We start from the raw sequence: 24,242 nt of genomic DNA on the forward strand, positions 1-24,242 counted from the left end.
AGTTACAACAAATTTATTTCACACAAAAGGGGATTCTAGACAAAAATATAGTTCTACTAATACAATATTCATTTCATGAATATGCGTTGCTTTCAAGTTAGATCTTGATGAAGTGAACTATCAATAGTTAGTTAAAACCTTATGAAATTGAGCTATTTTCAATAATAGTAATTAAAGTACAAGATTTGAAACTTCATCCATAAACTTGTCATTTTTGATAGAAATGTAGTTTGTACTTCTTTGATTTCAATTTAAAGATTTCACATACATGTCATTTTTCACATCTTCAACTACCTTTAGTGCAATTTAGTCCAATATGCTTATAAGGCCTTCTTGTAGCGGAATGTTTGGAAATGTTTATAAGAACTGTGGGTTCCTAATCATTTTAAGTCAATCTTATAACCATTTTTAAGTGCCTAGCATATAAGCCTTCTATTGCTTTTATAAACATTTTCAAGTGTTTTGCATTGAAGCACTTTAATTTCTTCTGGTGCTTTAGAAATGAGTTAGGGTAACTTATTTTTGTGGCAGGATCATGATAACCATTTTTAGGTCTAGTTTGATTTTCATTTTTATCAAAACACATTTTTTTTTCTTCTTTTTAACAACATATTCTTCATTAAAATAATATTACACGTAAATAAAAAAAATTCCTTTTTTCATCCACACATTCTCTATCAATCTACTATTCTAAAATTTATTTTTCCATAAAAATGGGTGTCTAACACCCTCTTAAAAAATTCCTTATTTTTCATCCACACATTCTCTATCAATCTACTATTCTAAAATTTATTTTTCCATAAAAATGGGTGTCAAACACCCTCTTAATTTGTTGAAAAAGCCTCAAGATCTCATAGATTCTTAAGAGAGCTTATAAGAACAAAGTGCTTACAACTTGCAAGCACCTTTTCCTCCTAAGAAATTCCAAATAGAACCTTTCGGTCAAGGCCTCTTGCAAAATATTGACATTGAACCCACAATAGTAAATGTATAAACAAGTTACATGATAAAGAGGATGCAATTTCATACCGCAAGTTGTCGTTGCGAAATTCTAATGCTTGTTGTACTCCATCAAATAAACTTTTTTCCACTCAACATATAGTAAGAACTGCTAACCAGTTGCCTACCGCTAAGATGTGGTAGAACAAAAGCAACATAATTCTTTGAAATTTTAGACAATTAAATTAGAGTTATGAATTAAAAATGTTAAACATACAAATTACATTACCATCTTACAATTCTTCAAGGTAAAAATAAATCAGCTTCTTCTAAGGCAATTGCATTCATTTCCATTAAGTCAAACTCTTAGGCCTCAATGTAAATTCGTCATCTTTCCACATTAACATTTTGTAGTTAATCAAGATGGCTTTTTTGCTTTACCAAGTCCATCTATCAATTATTGTAGGTTGTAATATTAGAAACAAACCCTTTATCCAACATCTCATCCAGCAGAACTTCCCCCTCGTTCCTTCGATCTTCCTTCGTATAACCTAAAATCAAAATCCTATAAGTCATACCATTAGGATTCAAGCCTTTTCTGGAAGCCAATATTCTAAACTTATTTGCTTCCATAAGTATTCCAGAATTACACATATCACTTAGCAGACAATTAAAAGNTTTTCTGGAAGCCAATATTCTAAACTTATTTGCTTCCATAAGTATTCCAGAATTACACATATCACTTAGCAGACAATTAAAAGGCACGCTATATGGAACAATGCAATCTTTAAGCATCTATTCCATTAGTTTAAATGCCATCTCAATCCTTCCTACGTTCCGTAAACTATCAATCAAAGTTGTACAAGCAATCAAGCTCGGCATATTAGCTTTCTTCCAAAACTCGTCGATCACTTCAAATGCCTTCTTCCCGTTCCCACCCTAACAGAGGCTCTCAGTTAGCCCAAAATAATCAAACCCTTTAGATAAAATTCCTTTTCTAGAAAATCAAGAATTAAATCACACGCATTGGTCTGCTTCCCCATTGAACAAAGCCTACCGACCAAAATCTCATAGGTCACACCCAAGAACTGACACCCCTGCTCAATCATCTTATGCACCACCCTCCTCGACCTTCCTCTCCCGAAAGAACCCTTTCATTAAAGTACTAAAACTGACCACATTTGGAACACATCCTTTCATTAAAGCATGGAGAGGCATCTCGTAGTGCGCTCTCCGGAGATGCCTTTCGTGCAGTACAAAGAGTGCATTGTACACTCTCCGTGCAGTGCGGAGAACAGTGCTGCTCGAAATTTTTTTCTTTTTTCTCATTTCTTTAAGCTAAGAACTTCAATTTTTCAATTTTTGAAGAAATTTTGATGTTGTCTATTTTTTATGAAATTTTAGTCAAATTTGATTGGAAACGTGCCAATGAACAATTTTGGGCAAATTCATTCGTTTATGCATTATTTTCTTTTTTAGTAAGTTTTGTTTTGGTTATATCTCTATAAATTTAAATTGAATTTGAATTTTGTTTATTGGAGAATAATCCTTAAGATCAGGATTCTCAACTTTAGTCATTATCTTGATTTTTTTTCATTTAAAAAAAAAAAATTCATCTCAAACATTAAGGTAATGAGTGAATATAACATATACTTATATTTAATATTCACTAACAAATATGCAACGCACGTTTTTCTTCAATATCAGAGAAAAGTCTAATAATCAGCAAAAAAGTATGTAATTTTAGTGGCAAATATTCATACCTCCTCTGGCAAGCACTGGCCATTTGATTTCTTTCATCAGTTTTAGTGGCAAATATTCGTACCCTATCCAAATGGTTCCAATATCTATTCAATTTTTGAAAACTTTAAAAATCCTCTTGCTGCATATAAACCACCAACAATTAGTTAAAGCTATATGAAAAGAAAGGAAGTGCACATAAACCACCAACAATAAAAAAAGAAAATGAACTTATATAAAGCATTTATACTAAGCAGATGTATTCACAAAACCACTATAATTGAAGTGCCTATTTCCCAATATTTTTTATAGATGCCTAGAGAACCCTTTCAAGAATCATCAGAAACAATTCATTATCAAGAAAAGATTAAAAAACACAGTTGTTCAGAATGCTTCTACATAGACATCAACGGAAAAAAAATGTTTTCTTTTAATATAATGACTAAGGGGGTGTTTGGGAGATATTTTTATGTAAAAATGTATTTTTGAATAGTAAATTGATGGGAAATGTGTGGTTGAAAAATAAGGAATTTTTTTTTTATTTACGCGTAATATTATTTTAATAAAGAATATGTGGTTGAAAAGAAGAGAGAAAAAAATATATTTTGAAAAAAAAGAGTACCAAACGGGGACTAAAATTGAGAGTCATAATACCAAGGATTATTAAACTTTGTAAAACAAACACTTGCAATCACTAAAATCCAAATAAGGAAAAAAAAAGGTTCCGAAGACGCAAAGAAAAAGGAACGAAGAAGGAAGGTGAAGAAGAAATGAAAAGTTATTGTACCGACTGTGTGGATGAAGTAAAATGGTATATGAAAATGGAGAAATGTTGCAGTAAAGGTGATGGTTGCAATAAAGTGGGTGTGAAAATGGAGAAATGTCAGATTTAAGGCGTGTTGGAATGGAAAAACTCTTCACGCTGCGTGAAGAGCATACTCCACGCAACGCAGAGCGGATAGAGCGAGAAGACCGAATTTTGGGTAAGCATTTCATTTCTTGCTGGATAAATTGATCAAGATTTAATTATTTATTAATTAAATAATTAATATTTTTCTATAATTATATGTAATATATATTCAATCCTTTATCATATTAAAAAAATAAACAATTAATATTTTTCTATAATTATATATAAGATATATTCAATCTTTTATCGTATTAATGGAATAAAATGATATCGTTTTGTCATTCAACGTAAGGAAACGATATCAATTGAATAGTAAATACTGGGTAAAAATGGATAAAAAAATGAAATGAAAATTAATAGGGAAATAATAAAAGGTGTGTTATATATATATATATATATATTTCAAATATAAACAGTGAGTGCACTGTAAATGCAGGATGAAATGGGATAAAAAAGGAAATGGAAATTAAAAGGCAAAAAAATATATAGCTCAGACTCCTCATTCCCCCTTTTATAGAGTAGTGAAATGAAACGTCATCGACAATACGATATCATTTTCACTCTCACGATGAATTTTTTTTTGCTACGGTATAATAAAATGAAAGAATTCACTCTTCTTGACAATGGTACCTTCCTATTCCTTATTTATTGTCCCCGTTTGACCCCCATTATCTGAAAATGAAAATGAGGGGAATAATATTTTTTAGAAAAATGAATGGTTGAAAAAGAAGGAAAAGTTTTCGATTTATGTGTAATATTATTTTATGTAAGATTGTGTGGTTGAAAATAGGAGAGAAAAAAATGTAATGTAATGTAATATAATTGAATTTAATGGGGATGAAACAGGGGCTAATTATTTATGTAGTAGGGATAAAATTGTAAAATAGAATGTATGCCATACCCGCACACCCCAGAGAGAGATCTGCAGTTAGTGCTTACATTGGATTAGGACCTCCTGAGAGAGATCTGCAGTCGAGTTTACTTGCTAGAGATATATAAGAGGTCATTGCGAATTTTTTAAACCGAAATCCACAGCACAGCAGAGAGATCTGCAAATTCTTCTTTCTTTATTACATCTCACCTCACAGATCTCTGTAAAATGGCCCAACCTCTCGTCAAGAAAGACGACGATCGCGATGACGAAGGTGTGTCTTCAGATTTTTTTTTTTGTTATTTACTGCTCATTGTCGAATAAATTCTGTTTTTGTTATTCAATTGATTCAAATTCGGTTTCGATTCACGCTTTAGTTTATCCCTTTTCTACATTGCAGTGTCAGATCTTCATTTCCCGGTATATTAGGATATGGATTTAATCTAAAATTGATTGCCCTTGATCATTTAGCATATGATTTTGGTAGTACTTGAGTTTTGTATGTTCCTGTTGTTTCGGAATTATGGATTTAATCATAAATTGAATAACTTTTAGCATATGATTTTGGTAAACTATAGTTTTCTTCCACTTATAGGCATTTTAATTGAATGATTTGATTGATTTATAACTATTTGAGTTAATTATTTCCTTGATTAAGTTATAGGTATATGTTTTGTGAACTTGTGTATATTGTGATGTTCATGGGATGCAGAATAGGATTGATAGAATAATTTCTTTGATTGGTTGGAATTAGATTATTTTTGATAAGTCAGTTGCTGTTTTGGTCTACTTAGTTTGGCGCCCTAGGCATGCTGATGTTGATTTTGTTATTTTCCAGCAGAGTACTCTCCCTTCTTGGGGATTGAGAAGGGTGCAGTGTTACAAGAAGCTAGAGTTTTCAATGACCCTCAGCTGGATGCCAGGAGATGTTCACAGGTACTTCTTTTTGTTATTTGCAAATCAATTCAAACATGGATTTTGTGAATTTGTATTAAATAATCAACATTTTTACTTTTTACTTTTTACTTTTTTAGGTTATCACGAAGCTCCTGTATCTTCTGAATCAGGGCGAGACATTTACAAAGGTCAGTTTATCATGGTGTTACAAATTACACCTCTCTGGCTCTTTCTGATGCATAGAGTTAAAACACTACTAAATTTTCACAAGTTTTAGATTGATAATACTGCATGTCTGGCAATAGAATTTAAAGCGTAGGTCTTTTTGTGAGTATATCAATTTTAATTTGATTCCCAAAGTTTTTCAATTCTTAACGATAAAATTAAACGCGTTTAGAGAGTCATTCAGACATCTTTACTCTGCATATTTGTAGTAACAGCCCTTTAGCATTGAGAAAGCACATTATGGTATATTCCATTTATATACTCATCGTGCCCTAGGCGATTACTTGGAAATGTTTGAACATTTTATTTGGATCATATTTTACTTGCATATCACCTGTGTATATTGTATTTTGTTTTCTAGTTTCTAATTACCGTTTTCAAGATCTTAAATATGTAAGGAGTTTGACTTGAAGTTCCCCCACAAAAGTGCGAAGATGAGATGAGTTTTACATCCAATCTGGTAACTGACTTCTAAGGAAATGACATAGTTTACTTTTAGTGACTTGTATGGACTCATGCATCCATATGTCTTGTCTTACCTCTTAGTTTTTCTATATCTTCTTGGTTACTAAGATGCATATAAATTACATGCATATAAAGTTGAAATATTGACTCATAAATCTCCCTTTTATGGACTTTCTTCTCTGAAAATTGTGTATGATGAGATGTGTTTTGAGACAGCGAGATTTCTCAGCGTGCTTGTCTACCTTGTGACATTGCAAACATTTTCTTGGTGCTTTTATTTGTTAATTCTTTTATATTGTATTTCATCATCATTTTACTTTGAAGTCTCAAAGCTCGATCTAATAAGCTCCTATTCACTTAATTTCTAGATTGAAGCCACAGAAGTATTTTTTTCTGTTACGAAGCTGTTCCAGTCCAGAGATATTGGTCTCAGGAGAATGGTTTATCTCATGATAAAGGAGCTTTCTCCTTCTGCAGATGAGGTTATATGGTTTCCTTGTTTTTATTTTTGCCTTTTCTTTTAAAAAATGATTCCATGCTTTCGGAGTAGTAGAAAATGAAGTCTTTCGTTTTTGACGTCGAAGGTTATTATTGTCACAAGCTCCCTCATGAAGGACATGAATAGCCGTACTGATATGTATCGGGCAAATGCAATACGTGTCTTATGCCGAATAACTGATGGAACACTTCTAACACAAATTGAAAGGTATCTCAAACAAGCTATTGTTGACAAAAATCCAGTGGTTGCCAGTGCTGCCCTTGTCAGTGGCATTCATCTGTTACAGGTACTACCAAATGTTTGAAAAGTCAAATCCATCTGCTTGTTAAGTGAAATTTCTGAATAACATGTACTTCTTTGACAGACAAACCCAGAGATAGTGAAAAGGTGGAGTAATGAGGTACAAGAAGCTGTTCAATCTCGGGCTGCACTTGTGCAATTCCATGCACTTGCTTTGCTCCATCAGGTATTTTATTTTCTTGTCTGATAGGATTTAATTGACTCTCTTTTACCAATATATGTTTCTCTTCCTACCTTGTTAGGTTTTCTATTGATATTGGACAATTCTAACGAGGAATGATTTCTTGTTGTAATAGGATTTTATTTCTTGTTCAAATTTTTAAAGTTTTTGATTACTTTTTCTTTTAAGTTTTAATTACTTGTCTTCCTTAAACTATTAGGATTAGGAGATTATTTTGCCTATATAAACAAAGATTTTCTAATATTTCAATGATATATTCATTACAATAAAATTATTCTCTATAAATTTTTTGAGTTGGTTCAACCTTATTCTTGCTTCAAAAACTTTATTTTTGCTTCTGCACTAAAATTGATATCAAAGTAAGGTTTTGCCTTTTGCCGATAGTCAGCTGTGGTGGTAGTGACATGCATCCTTGTGCATCAATCAAAGGATTACAAAATTATCAAACTCGATCTAGAATCTGGAATGAATGATTGATAGGTTTGAAGACATCGTTGACAAAAATTTGCAGATTTTTACCGCTACAAATGTTGGTTGCTTCAATGAGTCTAGAACGCAGAAAGAAGTGGCTTGAGACTTTTCTTGAATCGAAGCTAGGTTCAAATTCTTACAACATGATGTAGAAGTTTTTAATCCGAATTTGATTACTATTCCTTCTTCAACCAAACTCGAGGATGGGTTTTTCCCATGCCGGGGAGATTGATGTAGGATAATTCTATTACAAATAGTATGGAGAATTATTTTTTGTTTTCGTAGGATTTTATTTCTTGTTTAGATTAGGACTTTTCATTTTTTCAGGAATTTTATTACTTTTTGTTTTTTAGGTTTTAATTAAGCTATTAGGATTGCCTATATAAACAAAGACTCAATAATTTTTTCAACAATCAATTCATTACAATAAAATTATTCTCTACAAATTTCCGAGTTGATTCAACTTTATTCTTGTTTCAATAACTCCAAATTGCTTCCACACAATCTGTTTATGCTCCCAGCTTCAAGTTTTTTGATTTGTATTTGAATAACAAAATTAGAGCATATGAGATTCAGCCACATTATCGTATGCAAATAATAAGAAATTTTACTCCTAAACTACCGCTGGGGACAGCGCAGGAAGAATTTGAAATTAAATTTTTCTGGGTGCCTCTCCTGATAATTTTCATACCTTGTTCTCATTTTTAGTACAAGAGAATTCAAAAGTTGTTTGCTTGGTTTTGGCTTTGGCTTCTTCTTCGCCTTCATGAAAAGGAGGGATGATTCTCCTCATTTTCGTCCAAATTGTTGACTAGCTTGCAATTTCTATAGCTTGCTTCTGTGAATCATTTGTTATTTTTTTGATTTTTGCTCATCTCACCGTGTAAATGTATGTTTCTGTTGGATACAATACTTGTATGAGTGGAAAAGTCTCCATTAATTGTGTTCTAGATTTCTAGGTGCCATATTTCTGAAAAATGGTTTGAGTTCGCTGACTCCATACCATTGTTGTGTATAATAAAATGAATAATCATGGGCATAAAGATGTTCCTATGATCTCTCTCTCGGTGGATAATGGCATATTTTCTTCTTCCACTTCACATAACAAAGGAATTTCTGTTTTTTCCATTCTTATTTTTGGGGGTAGGGGAGAGAGAGAATCAATAATTTTTTCAACAATCAATTCATTACAATAAAATTATTCTCTACAAATTTCCGAGTTGATTCAACTTTATTCTTGTTTCAATAACTCCAAATTGCTTCCACACAATCTGTTTATGCTCCCAGCTTCAAGTTTTTTGATTTGTATTTGAATAACAAAATTAGAGCATATGAGATTCAGCCACATTATCGTATGCAAATAATAAGAAATTTTACTCCTAAACTACCGCTGGGGACAGCGCAGGAAGAATTTGAAATTAAATTTTTCTGGGTGCCTCTCCTGATAATTTTCATACCTTGTTCTCATTTTTAGTACAAGAGAATTCAAAAGTTGTTTGCTTGGTTTTGGCTTTGGCTTCTTCTTCGCCTTCATGAAAAGGAGGAATGATTCTCCTCATTTTCGTCCAAATTGTTGACTAGCTTGCAATTTCTATAGTTTGCTTCTGTGAATCATTTGTTATTTTTTTGATTTTTGCTCATCTCACCGTGTAAATGTATGTTTCTGTTGGATACAATACTTGTATGAGTGGAAAAGTCTCCATGAATTGTGTTCTAGACTTCTAGGTGCCATATTTCTGAAAAATGGTTTGAGTTCGCTGACTCCATACCATTGTTGTGTATAATAAAATGAATAATCATGGGCATAAAGATGTTCCTATGATCTCTCTCTCGGTGGATAATGGCATATTTTCTTCTTCCACTTCACATAACAAAGGAATTTCTGTTTTTTCCATTCTTATTTTTGGGGGTAGGGGAGAGAGAGGTGGATAATCATAAGGATCTATAATTTAGTCCTTTTTCTCTAGACTTTTGATTTGTTTCTGAAAGGAGTAGCTGAATTTATTGCTTAAAATTTAAGGCAATATGTCTCTTTCTTTGTGTCAGCTTACAAGGATGAAAAGTGCACTCACAGCCGCACAGAAATGTGTTCTTTTCACGCTTGATTCTCTGAATCATGGTTTATGGAGTGTCTTCATTGTAAACACATGGTTGGCTTTTGCTTACATGTTCTATTGCTAAATTTGCAGATACGACAAAATGATCGGTTAGCTGTTAGCAAGCTAGTAACCAGCTTGACAAAGGGGACTGTTCGTTCACCTTTAGCTCAGTGCTTACTGATTCGTTACACTAGTCAGGTGTTGTTTTAATTTGATAATGAATGAAATGTCTTTATTTAGTTTTTTCATATCTCATAAGTACTGATGATCATGCTATCATTTGACATGCGTAGGTTATAAGAGAGTCGGGTGTAAATACCCAGACTGGGGATCGCCCATTCTATGACTATCTTGAGGGCTGTCTCCGTCACAAAGCTGAGATGGTTATCTTTGAAGCAGCGAGGGCGATCACAGTGTTGAGTGGTGTGACTACCCGAGAGTTGACTCCTGCAATAACTGTATTGCAGCTCTTCTTAAGTTCATCGAAGCCAGTGCTTAGGTTTGCTGCTGTCCGGACTTTGAATAAGGTTTTTTTTTTCTATACTTTTAACTTTTGACATATTTATGAACCAAAGGAAACTAAAGATGAAATATAAATCATGGATCAACTAAGCCCTCTCGGGGACTTTCTTAAAGAGGAACTGCATGTAAATACCATGAAATAAGGTTTGATCTTGACTCTATTCCATTCCAAAAAAGGAAAGTTTGAACAATTGGGATTTTTAACGAGTCTACAAGCTTCATGCTGAGGAATACAAATGAGTTTGAATAGGTTGTTGTACAAAGAAATCATTTCATGCTTTTTTTATTTATATTTTCTTTGCATTAATTGACTCCCTCCCTCTCTCAAGATGTAGTTATACTTCTCTTTTTTTCCTTATTGATTTTATGAAATCAAACTGAATCTATAGAATTTTTCATTTAATAATGACTCCGAATGAGCTTGCCGATGCTCTATGATAGAAAATTAGACATGAATAACTGAAGAGTTCATGATGCTACATAACATTATCTGCAGTGTAAATTACATTACATCTCCCAGACATTGATTACTCACATTTGTCATTTTTTATTTTTTGGCTGGAAATCTTTTTGATTTTAGATGTATTTGATAATTTAAGTATATACGTCACATTCTTTGGTAATCTGAGAACCTGTAATTGCTAGACATTTACATATTAGAGCATTTATATCTTGCAGCTATTGTAAGGAAATTCATTTTGAGGGCATTGAGAATTTTAAGCTTTTGTATGGCTACACAACCTTCCATGCACCAGCATTATGTTGACCAAATTTAATTATATAATGGAAGTGGGATATTTGATGGTACAGGTCTTTCAGTACTTGTTTCTCCGAGGAGTTAGGACTTGATAATGTCTAGTTTCTGGACAGATATATAACTAAACTGTGTTAGTGGAGTGTACGTCTCGAATGTGCTAGACATTTTGTTTATGTAATCTGTTTTCATAATCTTTTTTAGTTCCACTAGAAGTATTGTTTCCAGAGGAGTTGTGGCATCACAGTTCAATATTCTATGCACTTTCTGTTGTCCATCATATAAAATGATATTTTGGTTGATTCAATATTTGGTCGATTACTAGAGAACCCTTTCAAGGTTTAACTACCGCAATCCCCAATATATTTGCTCCCTTCTGTTTACTGTCTATTTTATGATGCGAGTGATTTCAAACTTACAATTTTTATGTAGGTGGCTATGACACATCCTATGGCTGTAACGAACTGTAATATAGACATGGAGAGCTTGATTTCAGATCAAAATAGAAGCATTGCTACCCTTGCCATTACAACCCTACTGAAAACGGGCAATGAATCGAGTGTTGATCGTTTGATGAAACAGATTACAAATTTTATGTCTGATATTGCTGATGAATTCAAGATTGTTGTTGTAGACGCTATAAGATCATTGTGTCTGAAATTCCCCCTCAAGTACAGATCTCTGTAAGTTATTGTTCATTTCCTTGGATTCCGATTGATGAACTTCATGTTCCATGTATTTCAAGAGTACTACTCTACTAGTATCTAATTATGCTCTTGCCCATGTGTTTTCTTCAGGATGAATTTTTTGAGCAATATTTTGAGAGAAGAAGGTGGATTTGAGTACAAAAAGGCAATTGTTGATTCCATTGTGATCTTAATAAGAGATATTCCCGATGCCAAAGAAAGTGGACTACTTCACTTATGTGAATTCATTGAGGACTGTGAATTCACGTATCTTTCCACCCAGGTTGACCTTTGACCATGACACCTTTCATTTTTTATGCCATTTATGTTTGGTGAATGTTAATATAGTTTATTTTTATTTTTGACTACTTAACTACAATTGTACTTAATGATACCTTGTTAGATCCTACACTTTCTCGGAAATGAAGGACCAAAGACCTCTGATCCAAGTAAATATATCCGGTACATCTACAATCGAGTGATACTTGAGAATGCAACTGTCCGGGCCAGTGCTGTCAGTACGTTGGCGAAATTTGGTGCAATGATTGACTCGTTAAAAGTATGACAGGATTAATCTCTATTAACATCATTGTTTAGTAGACATGAGTTATTAACTTGAAGGTAATCATTTGCTTTATTTGTTGCAGCCCCGCATATTTATTTTGTTGAGACGTTGCCTTTTTGATAATGATGACGAGGTCAGTTTCCTTTCCTGTTGAGACTTTTAAGCAGGTTACTGTTTTTGTAATTGCACATATATGATTTTTTTGTCTCAAATTTCCAAGATTTGAAAGTCCCAGATTCTATAAATGGAAATAGGTTAGGGACGTGTCTCCATAATGTTCCTAAGAATTCCTTCTGTTGAATGGAAAAGAATTTCTGGCCTAATAGTAATGCTGCATTTGTCAGTACTACTGTTTCAACAATGTCAGCTCCTCACAAAGGGCAGAAACTAGAAAATTTGGATTAAAGTGCTAGCCAATTTAGCCCTACTTGGTGGCCATTATTTCCAAAAAACAATGTTTTAAATAATGATTTTTAGGAGAATATGTGGTTCAAAAGTGAGGAAAAGTTTTGGACTTGCGTGCAGAATATTTTATTGTGTGAATATTTGTTTGAAAATGAGTATTGAAATAAGAGTTTGAAAAGAATGGTTGTCAAACAGGGACTTGTATCTATGTTCTTTCTACAACAAATATGGTTCACTATTCCAGTCTTCTTTTTTTTTAAATTTATTTTTCGATTTTGTAATTCTATATATGGAAAAAGCTAAGATTAAGAAACAAGATTTGCACGTATTTTTTTAATTGAAAAAATTGTGATAAGGTTCCTAAAAGTTTAATCTGGGTATTAGAGAAAGAAATTAATATTAATTAGTTATATCAATATAAAACTATATGTAAGTAGTCATATTAGATTTATCAATATTATTTAGCATATGCAATCAGTCACGAGGATAATGATATAAAATCCGGTAAGGATAATGATATAAAATCTCCTATTACCATATACTTGCATTGAAAATCGACCCCAAGGCTTTATCCTTTTGCTTTTGGTATGGATATATTCACGTGACATCTTCAATATGGCATCTTTTGGTGCATGATTCATTGATCATTGATGATATAATTTTACCTGATTAGACTTCGAAGGGATGAATGGTAAATTAGGGCTTTGAAGTAGCTATCTTGAATCTAAAAGTTTTAGTATGAACAAGGACGATAGTAGAGCATTATCAACCAATACTGTGACCAGGATTGCTTATTGCTACATTGAGTTTACAGTTTATCTTGTAGGACATCATTTTGCCTTTTCTTTTGCAGGTCCGAGATAGAGCAACCCTGTACTTGAATACCCTAGGGGGTGATGGTTCGGTTGTTGAAACTGATAAAGATGTGAAGGAATTTTTGTTTGGCTCTCTTGATATTCCATTGACTAATATGGAGACAAGTTTGAAAAATTATGTGAGTATTCATCTTAAGTTGTTGCTTTTTTTTTCTCTTTTTTATTTTTTGAGCATTCTTGTTGTTTTCTATTTGTGATTCATATACTGTTTGAAGTCACCATTTGTTCTTTTCTTTGCAACAGATACAGAACCCATCAGAAGAACCTTTTGACATTAATTCCGTACCCAAAGAGGTCAAATCTCAGCCCCTTGTTGAGAAAAAAGCCCCCGGGAAAAAGCCAACTGGTTTGGGTGCTCCCCCAACTGGCCCCGCTTCAACAGCTGATACTTATGAAAGGATACTTTCCTCTATCCCGGAGTTCACAAGTTTTGGAAAGCTTTTCAAGGTTTGGGCCAAATATCTTTTGCTGAATCCCTCATTCTGATTAAATTTTATAATTTCCAATTAATGTACTTTATGAACTTTGTTTTGCATGATCAGTCATCAGCACCGGTGGAGCTTACTGAAGCTGAAACTGAGTATGCAGTTAATGTTGTCAAGCACATTTTTGATCGCCATGTGGTATTCCAGTACAACTGCACTAACACAATTCCCGAACAGCTGCTGGAGAATGTGAGATTTTTCTTTTGCTTACTGAATTCTGACATTAGTTTGAGAATTTGTTCTCTCAATTTTTTCTTTCCTGTCAGGTGTTCGTTATTGTGGATGCTTCTGAAGCTGAAGAATTTTCTGAAGTAGGATCGAAACCTTTAAAATCTCTTCCATATGACACACCTGGACAGACATTTGTGGCATTTGAAAAACCTGAAGGTGTCCCTGCTGTTGGGAAGTTTTCAAACATGCTGAGGTTTACTGTTAAAGAGGTGGTACTTATACCTCCCATTGGTCCAATAGATTTCGTGGATTAATTTCACAACTGATCATCATGTTTGGCTAAGCTTGATAGCAGTAGAAGTTACTTTTTATTTCCATGCATGTCTGGATATTTTACCTTTTTTCCCCCCCTAACTTTTAAGTTACTTATTTTGAAAGAAACCCTGACCTTACTCTCAAGGGAACTAATTTATTTCCAACTTGGACTGATAATAAATAATATATGTGAAATTTATTTACTTACAAGTAAATTTTTAAAGCTTAGCCAAACATGCTCTTAGGCGCATCACTATAGGAATTTGTAGCTTCAGTTTTCCAACATGTAACTGGACGGTAGACATGTATTTGAAGCAAAAAGATATGCACATCATATAATTGTAGAATGAAGGATGAATATATATTGCTTTTATAATTGTATACATTGTCAATTTTGGAATATACATGAATATGCCATGCTCACGGTTGCAACTTCAGTCATAACATCTTTAATTAATGATTGTATTTTCATTATTTGGCAAACTAGGTTGATACCTCCACTGGTGAGGCTGAAGACGATGGAGTGGAAGATGAATACCAACTTGAAGATTTTGAGGTTGTTGCAGCTGATTACATGGTTAAAGTAGGGGTCTCGAACTTTAGGAATGCCTGGGAAAGCATGGGCCCTGATTTTGAACGTATTGATGAATATGGTCTCGGGCCAAGAGAAAGCCTGGCAGAATCTGTTAACACTGTCATCAATCTTCTTGGCATGCAGCCCTGCGAGGTTAGTATTTCGCCATTTGCATTTTCACCATATAATTGGACTTCCAGATTTCTTCTCTTTTTCTCTTAAGCTAGCCATGACAGTTCACAAGGTGCATTTCAATAATTTCCTAGCTCTAGAGCATTGTGTAGAAGAAATTAAAATTTTCCAATCTCTGAGGATTTTGCTCGATGAAGTGTTGACTTCCAGTCCATTATTCACTGTTCTTAGTCTGTAGTTTATGCTGATGTTAGAATTATAAAAATTTTTACTGTCAACCTTTTGGTTCTGCGAGGGAGCTGAAAGGGTACATTTTCTTTTATTTATATTTTTCCAGGGAACAGAGGTTGTTCCGAGCAACTCAAGATCCCATTCATGTCTATTATCTGGCCTATATATAGGCAACGTGAAGGTTCTCGTCCGATTGTCGTTCGGAATTGATGCGTCGAAAGAGGTAGCCATGAAGTTGGCTGTTAGATCAGAGGACGAGAATGTCAGTGATACAATCCACGACATAGTTGCAAGCGGGTAGTTCTGGTGCCTTCATTTTTCGATGTTTCTTGATTTGAGGTAAAACGGTTCTGAATTTTGTCGAATATTAAATGAGAATAGGGCTTAATTTTGTGTGATTGGTAAAGACTACTGCTACTTTGGTAAATAGACTCCCAACTGCCCCAGCGGTGGATTTGGCCTGCTTTGAAATTCAATATTTTCTTACAATTTAATTTCTTTATATATTACCTCATATTAAAAATTGGTTTTTTTTTTTTGGTGGAAAATAAGTTTTGAAATAATGATTTTTTTGGAGAATGTGTGGTAAAAAATAGATTTTTTTTTTTTGGATTTGCATGTAAAATATTTTATTGCAAGAATGTGTAGTTGAAAATGAGTTTGAGAAAAAAAAGTTCCAATAGTAGTCAAACGGGGGCAGGTTTTATAAAATTCATTTTCTTCAAATTTATTTTCGTTTATACATCTCAATAAATAATCTTGGACGTGGATTTTCCCTACTTTTTAAATACATTCATCAAAAAATTATTTTTTTTATAAAATCTAGAGAAGCCTTCTCTCAAAATAAAGAGAAATGTTATGTGTAGTTCCCGTGAGAACCCTGCTTATTTGTATTTTGCTTGGGTTTAGCCAAGTTTTATATTTTGCTAGGGTTTGATTGGCTATCAATCTTTTATCTGTTGGAATTTTGAAGCGTGTTCATGGCTATATTTTGGGGCTACCATTGTATCTATATGAGATTAGGGTATTGTTTGACATGTTTTTGCTTTTGCGTCTTGTAGAAAAGATTCCTGAGGGAGAGTTACCTTAATTTTTATTTAAAAATTAATTTCTAAAGAATTTTCTATTTCGAAGGCGATTTTAGAGTAGTCTCATTTGACAAGCTTCCAGAATCTTCTAAATTCTAATTAAAAGCAACACTATCATAAAATTAACTAAACTAATCCAAAAATGGCCATTTTCAATTTATTATGATACAAGATAGTTCCAAGGGAACATCCCAGAAATTGTAAACATGTAGTTCGGACTTCAATTAAAAGTGTTGTTAAAGAATAAGGAAAAGTTCTGGATTTGTGTGTAATATTATTTTATTGAAAAATGCGAGTTTTTGAAAAAAATGAATTTTTGGAATACTAAATCCCAATTCTCCATTTATTGGAGTGAACTATGGGAATTTTGTCGACTGCCATCCTTGACCAGGGAATACGTTGAACCTTTCGAAGTCCGCAACCATAGCATAAGTAATGTTAAGATCGGCCGATCAGTCGATGATTAAAGCGTTTGCTATCACCAATATTGAAATTTTGATAGGATCCAACCCGAAAACTGCGAGTTAATCGGTCGACTTGAACTTCTTGGTCAATCTTATTCTCTTATGGTAAATGGAATTATCTTTATTTACAATACTAATACAGTGCTGTGTTCTGCATATTATTCCACAAAGGTTGATGTTGTACGCTCTGCCTTAAATGCAATGGGATTCAAAGAGAGAATCATGCTACGGTGACATGATCATTAACATAACGATTAATATAATGTCAAATAACATTTCATCATTGCATTGTTTTAAACACAATCAGCCTTTTAATCCAGTCAAATCTTACCACATTTTTTGAAATAATATTTTTTCAAATTCACTTTTAACCACACATTTTATATGATCCGTAAATTTATTATTATTATCATCAAAGTTTACTAAGGCCATGTTTGAGCCACATTTTTTTTCAAAAAAATACATTCTTAAACAGTGACTTGACATCATTTCAACCACACATTCTTCAATAAAATAGTATTACATGCAAATCCAAAATTCTTTATTTTTTAACCACACATTTTCCATCAATAAACTATTCAAAAATGTATTCTAAGGAAAATAATGTGGCTCAAACAAGGGCTAAAAGTTAAACTTTCAGCCAAACCAAACAAGCAAAAATTGTAGTTACTGAGACCGGGTGGTCTTAAGGAAAAGACCGTAATGAAGTCTGCCCAATATTTTGATATTGGTATCTTGAAGAGACCACAATTGATGCAATTCAATCTTTACTAATCCATCTAATTTAGATTCCTCGAGTTAAAACTTTGATGTATAACACCTCTATTCTTGCTTGTGTGATATTTTTCATTGGCACCATATAGTCTGTGAGCTTGACCCCCTTTTTTATTGATGCAATTGGATATCTAGACACAATGTAATTGTAAAAGGACGCATGTTCCCAACAAACTTTCAGTTTCATTAGCAAAGTTTAACGTGGTGTCATTTTGAACAAATCAAATAAAAGATTATTCAAGCCAAAAAGTTCCATTGCCGGGAATCGAACCCGGGTCCCCTGGGTGAAAGCCAGATATCCTAACCGCTGGACGACAATGGATCTGACAAAATTTGCGCACTATTAATTATTTATTTAAGAGTTGTTGATAAAGTTGCATAACATTCAAGTAAAGCTGAAATAAAGCATAAAATGGGAAAATTGATGAGCTAACTCAGACCAATTTTGTCTCACATGGACTATAATTTATTTCATAATAATAGAGCCTAAATTGATTTAACTAACAAATCAAATCAAAAGTGGAATGATTATGCTTATAAATTAACAGGTTATTCGAGTCATTTCGATTTGTATGGTATCACACATAAACATGCATTTTAAATTCTATTCGATCGTATAAGAAGATTTCGTTTTAGCTACAACTGAAAGTTGTTCTAGTTTAAAATCAATTTATTTATGACGATTTGTTTTCTAAAATGACAAATAGACCATGTTTTGCTACCTTTTTCATGACGAAATTTAGCTATATTGTAAATAAATAACGAGAACTAAGTTGTTGGTCACCTTTGCCAAAGTAGGCGTTCAAATAAACCGTCATTGGTATTGTAAAACTTTACAACGATTAGTTATTACACAACAATGCACCGTTAAAACACAAGTGATATGATGCATACAAAGCGATTTAACTTTTTGCAAAGCCTACTTCTAAATTTAAATCCTATCTCACGATAGGATAAAACCCTTGACTTGAGATGTTATCTTTTCCTCCCATATTTTTCTTACCTCTTATCTTTTCGAGCAAATGGTATCTTCTTTCCCTCCTCGACAACTTCATTATTAATTACAACATTTGAATCAGTGGTTCTTTTCCAATATCATTTAATGTGATTTTAAATGAAAGACACAATTAAATGAGTTACTTAATTTTACATTTCATTAAGCCTATCAATGATGCTAAATAAAATTATTCTTCTTTGAAATAAATTTACTCTAACAAATGGCAAACTGATCATCATGGAACGAATTATAGCCAATTTTGGAGCATTGATATCCTCCTCAATACAGATACATGCGAGAGTTATCAAAATCCTTGGAAAATGTGCATATATTCGGATGATTTCAAGACATAGGCAAATTAAGTTGGAAAAATTGATCGTAACTAGGCAAATTAAATAAAGATGTAAAGGAACAAAATAAAATATTTTAAATTAAGAAACATGACTATATATTTTGGAAAAGAAAAATTGGAAACTGAGCTATATAGATGGGACGGAGGGAGTATTAATGTTCCCAATCCAGTTACCATATCTTGCAAGGTCATGTGAAGGTGACATCCACACGTCACTGTTTGATCCCCATTTTTGGAGAAAAATATATTATGGAATAGTGATTTTTTTGGAGAATTTGTAGTTAAAAAGTTTTTAAAAAAAAAAGTTCTTGAAATACGTGTATTATTATTTTATAGAAGAATTGATGTGGTAGAAAATGAGAATTGAAAAAAATACACTATTAAAAAAATGGGGTTCAACTAAAAATTTCATTACAAAAATTAGAGTCATCGACTCATCGGATATAATTCGTTGTGAAATTAAAGAAATTAACCTAAAAGATCCTATATTAATGCTTACTTACCGAAGACCAAAACATTTACACTTTTGATTACAATTCTACCTTATTTTTCAAAATTAATATTACCACGCTACTCAAAAATTTCTCTTCCATTTCGAGGTACTACCCACTAGGATAAATGCAACCCTTGTAACCTACAATAGAAAAAAAATACACCATAAGAATAAGCAATAATATATCGTCGAACAAATTCCTTTTTGAATAAAACAGGAAGGGATCATGTACATGAACAACAGTCCATGAATAAGATGGCTATTAAATGAAACGTTTGATGCGATGAATCACCAAATGACATGGTTTGTATTAATTCTTAAGATTCTATCTTAAAAAGTTAACCTTGTTACAAAGAATAATCAAAACTCTAACACGTCGATTAATGTTTTCATAATTAATTAAGGTGGTTTTTGACCTTTAGTAGTTTGTTCCAATATCATGATCATGAAACAAAGGTAATTAATTCATTCATTAAAATCACGTTGATAAGAACTTACTAGGATTAATAGTAGTGAGAGTTGCGGTGTGAAAGAAGTCGCAGCTCCATGGATTCCTACCAGTAGTTTGATAAAGAAGATTCATCACATAACTGGCATGCGACTCTAAAGTATTCGGTTCAAAACAAGCACCGCCTTTCTGAATTGGACTACAATCAATCCCTTTGCTACAGGCAAACGTAATATTTTCTTGCAACTGAGCATCTGTGACGCCTGCTGGCTTTGGCACACACCAAATTCCCTCGAGTTTTGGTGTCGATGTCGCTGTTGGTGCTGGTGCTGGTTTGGGACTTGCAGGAGATGTTGGCGTCATTGAATTCTAGGAGTAACATTCCAAGAAAAATGTAAGGATTTACGCATCAAAGCTAAGTTGCATGAAAGCGAAAACGAAAAATGGAACACAGTGCATAAGAAATTACTCATATTATTTATGAAGAATTTTTATTTTCGACACAAAAATAAGTTTAGCTTAAGCAATTTAGAGTAGACATAAAAATAAGGAATGAATTATCTCACTTTTGAGCTCTTGAAGAGACCAGTATCATAATGTGGGGAGCCATCAACTCCAAAAAGCCCGAATGATTGCTCCGACTTTGGCCCTAATTTTAGATCCTCATCATAGAGTTCATAGATATAGGTGTCAACAGTTTTTCCAGGCATAAGTGGGGTGCCAAGATTTGACCTCAGGTGGTTTATCAAGTTTCCAACATAGGCTTTTGCATTGTCCAAGCTGGGGCCGACTTCGTTCGGGCCACTTTGGTAAGGCCACCCTGTCTGAGCGACGACGATCTCCATATCTTTATATCCCATTGCAATTAAGGCAGAATGTACAGCATCAACCTTCACAAAAACTCAAAAATGTAAAGTGTGGAAAACATAAAAACAAACACAAAGGATTTTTCCTCGAGAAAGGGCCCGGATGTTCAGTCATATGGTTTACTCACCACGTTGAGCATCTATTAAATAGATAAGGCTCAAAATCCACTAGAAAATCACCAAGAATATTACAAATGTACGAAGAAATCAGAGATTTCTCCACTTTCTTTCTCTCGCCTTAAACTCACAGTACAAGTCTCACACTGGTATCAATCTCTCACACATATACACTCAGTATACTTTGATAATCACTCAAATTACAAAGATTAGAATAAAACCACAAAGAATACACGACATGAAAGAGAGAATAGAAACCCTAGAACACTCATTTCTCACATGAGAGAATGAAAGGCTACAAGACTTTAAATGGTGCAAGTCAAAGAATTACCCATCAACGGCAATGAGATGGCCACGTGTAGGGCCAGATCAATTCTTCAAGGAGGAGTAAAAGCGTGTTCTAGAGAAAACACAACTTCATTCAAATAACTGGACTTCAACCCGGACCCAAGCTTTGGCCCAAGTATAGTGAGGCAGCCCAATATCACAACACATAATTTGCAGAAGAAACTAATATATCAGCAAGCTTATCGTAAGCGAATAACTTAAATTATTTACCTGCAAGTCGAACATATTCATGTACTCGATATTATTCTTCGAGTCAACTTGCCCTGAATTAGGTTGGAAAAGGCAGAATGGCAATGCTTCAGGCTTTGGATCTCTTTTGTATGCATAGAAAGGGGATGCATTGATCATAAAAGGTGAACCATGTTCACTCTGGAACTGAAGCAACGCTTTCATCGTGTCACCAAAACTATCATTGAAAGCCGCCGACGAGGGTGGCGAAAATTGAGTTAACAAATCCATTGAATGTACCGTTGTGACCTTAATTTTCCCACCCAATGAAGCTGAAAGTCACATTATAAATCTTTCAGGATTTCACCTTTTGCAAGTACTAGTAAGCTCGAGTAAAATTCGGTAAGACGAGTACGTAAATACCAGTATTAAGGGCATTCTGGATATTTTTCATGGCCGGCAAGATCGAAGAAATTGCTTCTTCATCTCCCGCCGATGTCAAGACCTCGTTGCCAACGGTGACGATCATGAGCTTACTAGCTGGATAATACGGCATCACGTTGGAGTTGACCCATTGGCTTGCGGCATCCTGGCCGGTTGCTACCCAACGAATTTCCGAATTGTCGAGTCCTATCACGAGTCCAATGTTGGTGTTCGCAAACGCTTTAATCGTAGCCTTCGTAGACTCATCAGAAGAACCTAACAGTCTGACCTTTGCGATGGTAGTAGTCTTCAAAAGGTTCACTATATCCCCTGGCTGAGGAATGTTAAGGGCCTGGTCCCCATAATTTACTCCAATATATGATTGCGAGTCTAGACAATAGGATAAAGAAACTAGAATTAGGGAAATCAGGTAGGCAATTTCAATGAAATTTCAACAGCATTATATAGTGGAAAAATTTAGGTATACATGGACTGATCAAAACCTTTTCCTATAAATTTTCAAATGGATATAGGTTAAAGTTGTGTTCAAGTTTTCTCATATTTTCAGTTAACAAACTTATGGTTTGGTTAAAAATTCGGATAAAAATCAGATTTTTAGTAATTTTTGTTAAAATTTGGTGAAATGTATGGTTGAAAAATTGTGTCCCATGAAATAAGTAGTTAAAATTAATTGTTGACTTTGACTTTAAATTTATATTAAATTTAAAGCCACACCAAACAAAGCCTAGTCTATTTTGTTAAGACTTGATGTTCCATCTTAAAAGGTCAACCTTGTTAAGAGAAATAGTCCAAAACCTTATAAATTTATCTATATTTTCATCTTTATAAAATATGGGATTATATTGAGCAAACCAATCTTAAAATCCGTATGCTCATATATTAAGTCTTAATCAAATCGAATGACTCACTGAAGTTTAATTGGCTTTGATATCATGTTAAGATATGAGTTTCATCTTAAAAGATCAACATTGTTAAGAGGAGTAATCCAAAATCTTATAAATTGGTCTATATTTTCATCTTTATTCAATGTGAGATTATATCTCTTAATATATTTTGATAGAAGTTGATTAAATATATTGTTGAAAAAGTTGATAAAAGTTATTCGTTTCATAAAAATGTGTGGTAATGAGTTTTAGAAATTTCGGATCAGCTTACTTTTGCATGAAAATTGATGCATGAAAATAAGAACTCAGGAGTAAAAGTCGGCCTCCCCTATCGTAGTATTTGGTTCCATCAAAAACCAAAAAAGAAAATAATAATAATAAAATTGGTTGAATTTTAGAGAGAGAAACCAAAAAAGAAAATGAGATAAGCAACTATTAATTACGTAAAGAATTAACGAACTTACTTGCAGAGTAAATATTTTGTAGTAAAAGAAAAACCAGGAATGTCAGAGAACATTTCTGCATAAATGCAGCCATGGCTATGAATATGTTACTTTAAGAATAATTTGAACAATGAAAATAGAAGTTTCTGGTAAAGAACCCCCAAGAAATATAAATAGATGCCAAACTAACTGTAATCTAAAACATAGGAACACAATATCAGGTACATACCATAATGCCTCAAACGTAGCAAAATTGTCTGAATAATGGCAATTGTAAAAAGAGAAGCCGAAAATAAAGGAAACAATAATAGACTGAGTCTTCCAGGTTTCGAGTAAACTGCAGTTGTTGCCATTGATGCTCCAATTTCCATAAAATTTGCTTGTGGATAAGAATGTTGCCAGTATTTCTCTGCCTGAGACGACCTGCTTAAGGGCCTGTGAATGTACATATGTCTCGGTCTCGGGGCCTGTCCTAAGATGGGAGATCAGGTATAAAATATAGCCTTAATCTTTGGTGGAGATTAAAATCAGATTCTTAACATATTTTGATAAAAGTGGATGAAATGCGTATTTGAAAAGTTGTATCTGATCTCATGAAGTATATGATTAAAATTTTTTTTTTTGACTTTAACTTTAATAAAAAGTAGATTTTAATTTCTATCCAACGAAGGCAAGTTAATTAAACCACTCATCACTAACATTTGGCTGCGGTTATTACTTGTCCACCCAAAAATAAAAGGTTATTGAATGCTCATTCACTTTCACAAAAAGTAACCCATACATCACTTAGGGTTGGTTCCATCCGTCCATGTGGATAAAAAATTAAACGTGGCAAATGCAAATCCTATGTGTCAACAAACGCCGTTACTTATTCACACCTAGACAAAACAATTAGGGCTCGTTTGATTGCAAAGATTGAATTGAATTGGGTGGAAAATGAATTTCACGGAATTGAATTGCCTAGAATTGTTTTCTGAGAATTGTAAATTATAGTGTTTGATTAGTATAATTTTCCACGTGAAAAATATTGAAATAAAAGTATTT

General features: G+C 33.3%; 2 protein-coding genes and 1 non-coding gene across 4 annotated transcripts; 1 reads left to right on the forward strand and 2 right to left on the reverse strand.

Moving 5' to 3' along the window:
- Positions 1-4,492: 4,492 nt before the first annotated feature.
- On the forward strand, positions 4,493-15,814 carry LOC111412068 (coatomer subunit gamma-2). 2 transcript variants are annotated; one of them, XM_023042811.1, is made up of 18 exons: positions 4,493-4,734; positions 5,302-5,396; positions 5,495-5,545; positions 6,416-6,529; positions 6,632-6,832; positions 6,911-7,012; positions 9,688-9,795; positions 9,891-10,124; positions 11,306-11,556; positions 11,671-11,842; positions 11,963-12,118; positions 12,207-12,257; positions 13,383-13,523; positions 13,648-13,851; positions 13,947-14,078; positions 14,156-14,329; positions 14,863-15,102; positions 15,419-15,814. In XM_023042811.1, the coding sequence occupies exons 1-18, from the start codon at positions 4,689-4,691 to the stop codon at positions 15,611-15,613; spliced, it is 2,667 nt and encodes an 888-aa protein (XP_022898579.1). In that variant the 5' UTR covers positions 4,493-4,688; the 3' UTR covers positions 15,614-15,814. The 2 variants fall into 2 exon arrangements, with proteins under 2 accessions (XP_022898579.1, XP_022898578.1); XM_023042810.1 differs by having other exon boundaries at positions 4,497-4,734; positions 5,299-5,396.
- Positions 15,815-17,888: 2,074 nt separating this feature from the next.
- TRNAE-UUC lies at positions 17,889-17,960 on the reverse strand. The gene has a single exon. It is a non-coding gene; the product is annotated as a tRNA-Glu (tRNA).
- Positions 17,961-19,477: 1,517 nt separating this feature from the next.
- LOC111412810 (glucan endo-1,3-beta-D-glucosidase-like) lies at positions 19,478-23,292 on the reverse strand. Its single transcript, XM_023043709.1, has 6 exons — positions 23,220-23,292; positions 21,851-22,240; positions 21,470-21,759; positions 20,495-20,818; positions 19,979-20,297; positions 19,478-19,621 (listed from the first exon to the last, which is right to left on the reverse strand). Exons 1-6 carry the CDS (start codon positions 23,290-23,292, stop codon positions 19,590-19,592), a joined length of 1,428 nt encoding a protein of 475 aa, XP_022899477.1. The 3' UTR covers positions 19,478-19,589.
- Positions 23,293-24,242: the final 950 nt, after the last annotated feature.

Source organism: Olea europaea, chromosome 16 (assembly GCF_002742605.1).
Source record: "Olea europaea var. sylvestris chromosome 16, O_europaea_v1, whole genome shotgun sequence".
Taxonomy (NCBI): domain Eukaryota; kingdom Viridiplantae; phylum Streptophyta; class Magnoliopsida; order Lamiales; family Oleaceae; genus Olea; species Olea europaea.

What these genes read in the sequence shown, in the direction of transcription:
- LOC111412068 (XM_023042810.1), top strand. Translation starts at nt 4,689, where the DNA reads ATGGCCCAACCTCTCGTCAAGAAAGACGACGATCGCGATGACGAAG. An exon ending in TGATTCGTTACACTAGTCAG is followed by an intron (nt 9,796 to 9,890) that starts GTGTTGTTTTAA and finishes TGACATGCGTAG; the next exon opens with GTTATAAGAGAGTCGGGTGT. An exon ending in CCCCTCAAGTACAGATCTCT is followed by an intron (nt 11,557 to 11,670) that starts GTAAGTTATTGT and finishes TGTTTTCTTCAG; the next exon opens with GATGAATTTTTTGAGCAATA.
- LOC111412810 (XM_023043709.1), bottom strand. Translation starts at nt 23,292, where the DNA reads ATGGCTGCATTTATGCAGAAATGTTCTCTGACATTCCTGGTTTTTCTT. An exon ending in CCAGAATGCCCTTAATACTG is followed by an intron (nt 21,760 to 21,850) that starts GTATTTACGTAC and finishes TGTGACTTTCAG; the next exon opens with CTTCATTGGGTGGGAAAATT. An exon ending in TCTCACTACTATTAATCCTA is followed by an intron (nt 19,622 to 19,978) that starts GTAAGTTCTTAT and finishes TTTCTATTGTAG; the next exon opens with GTTACAAGGGTTGCATTTAT.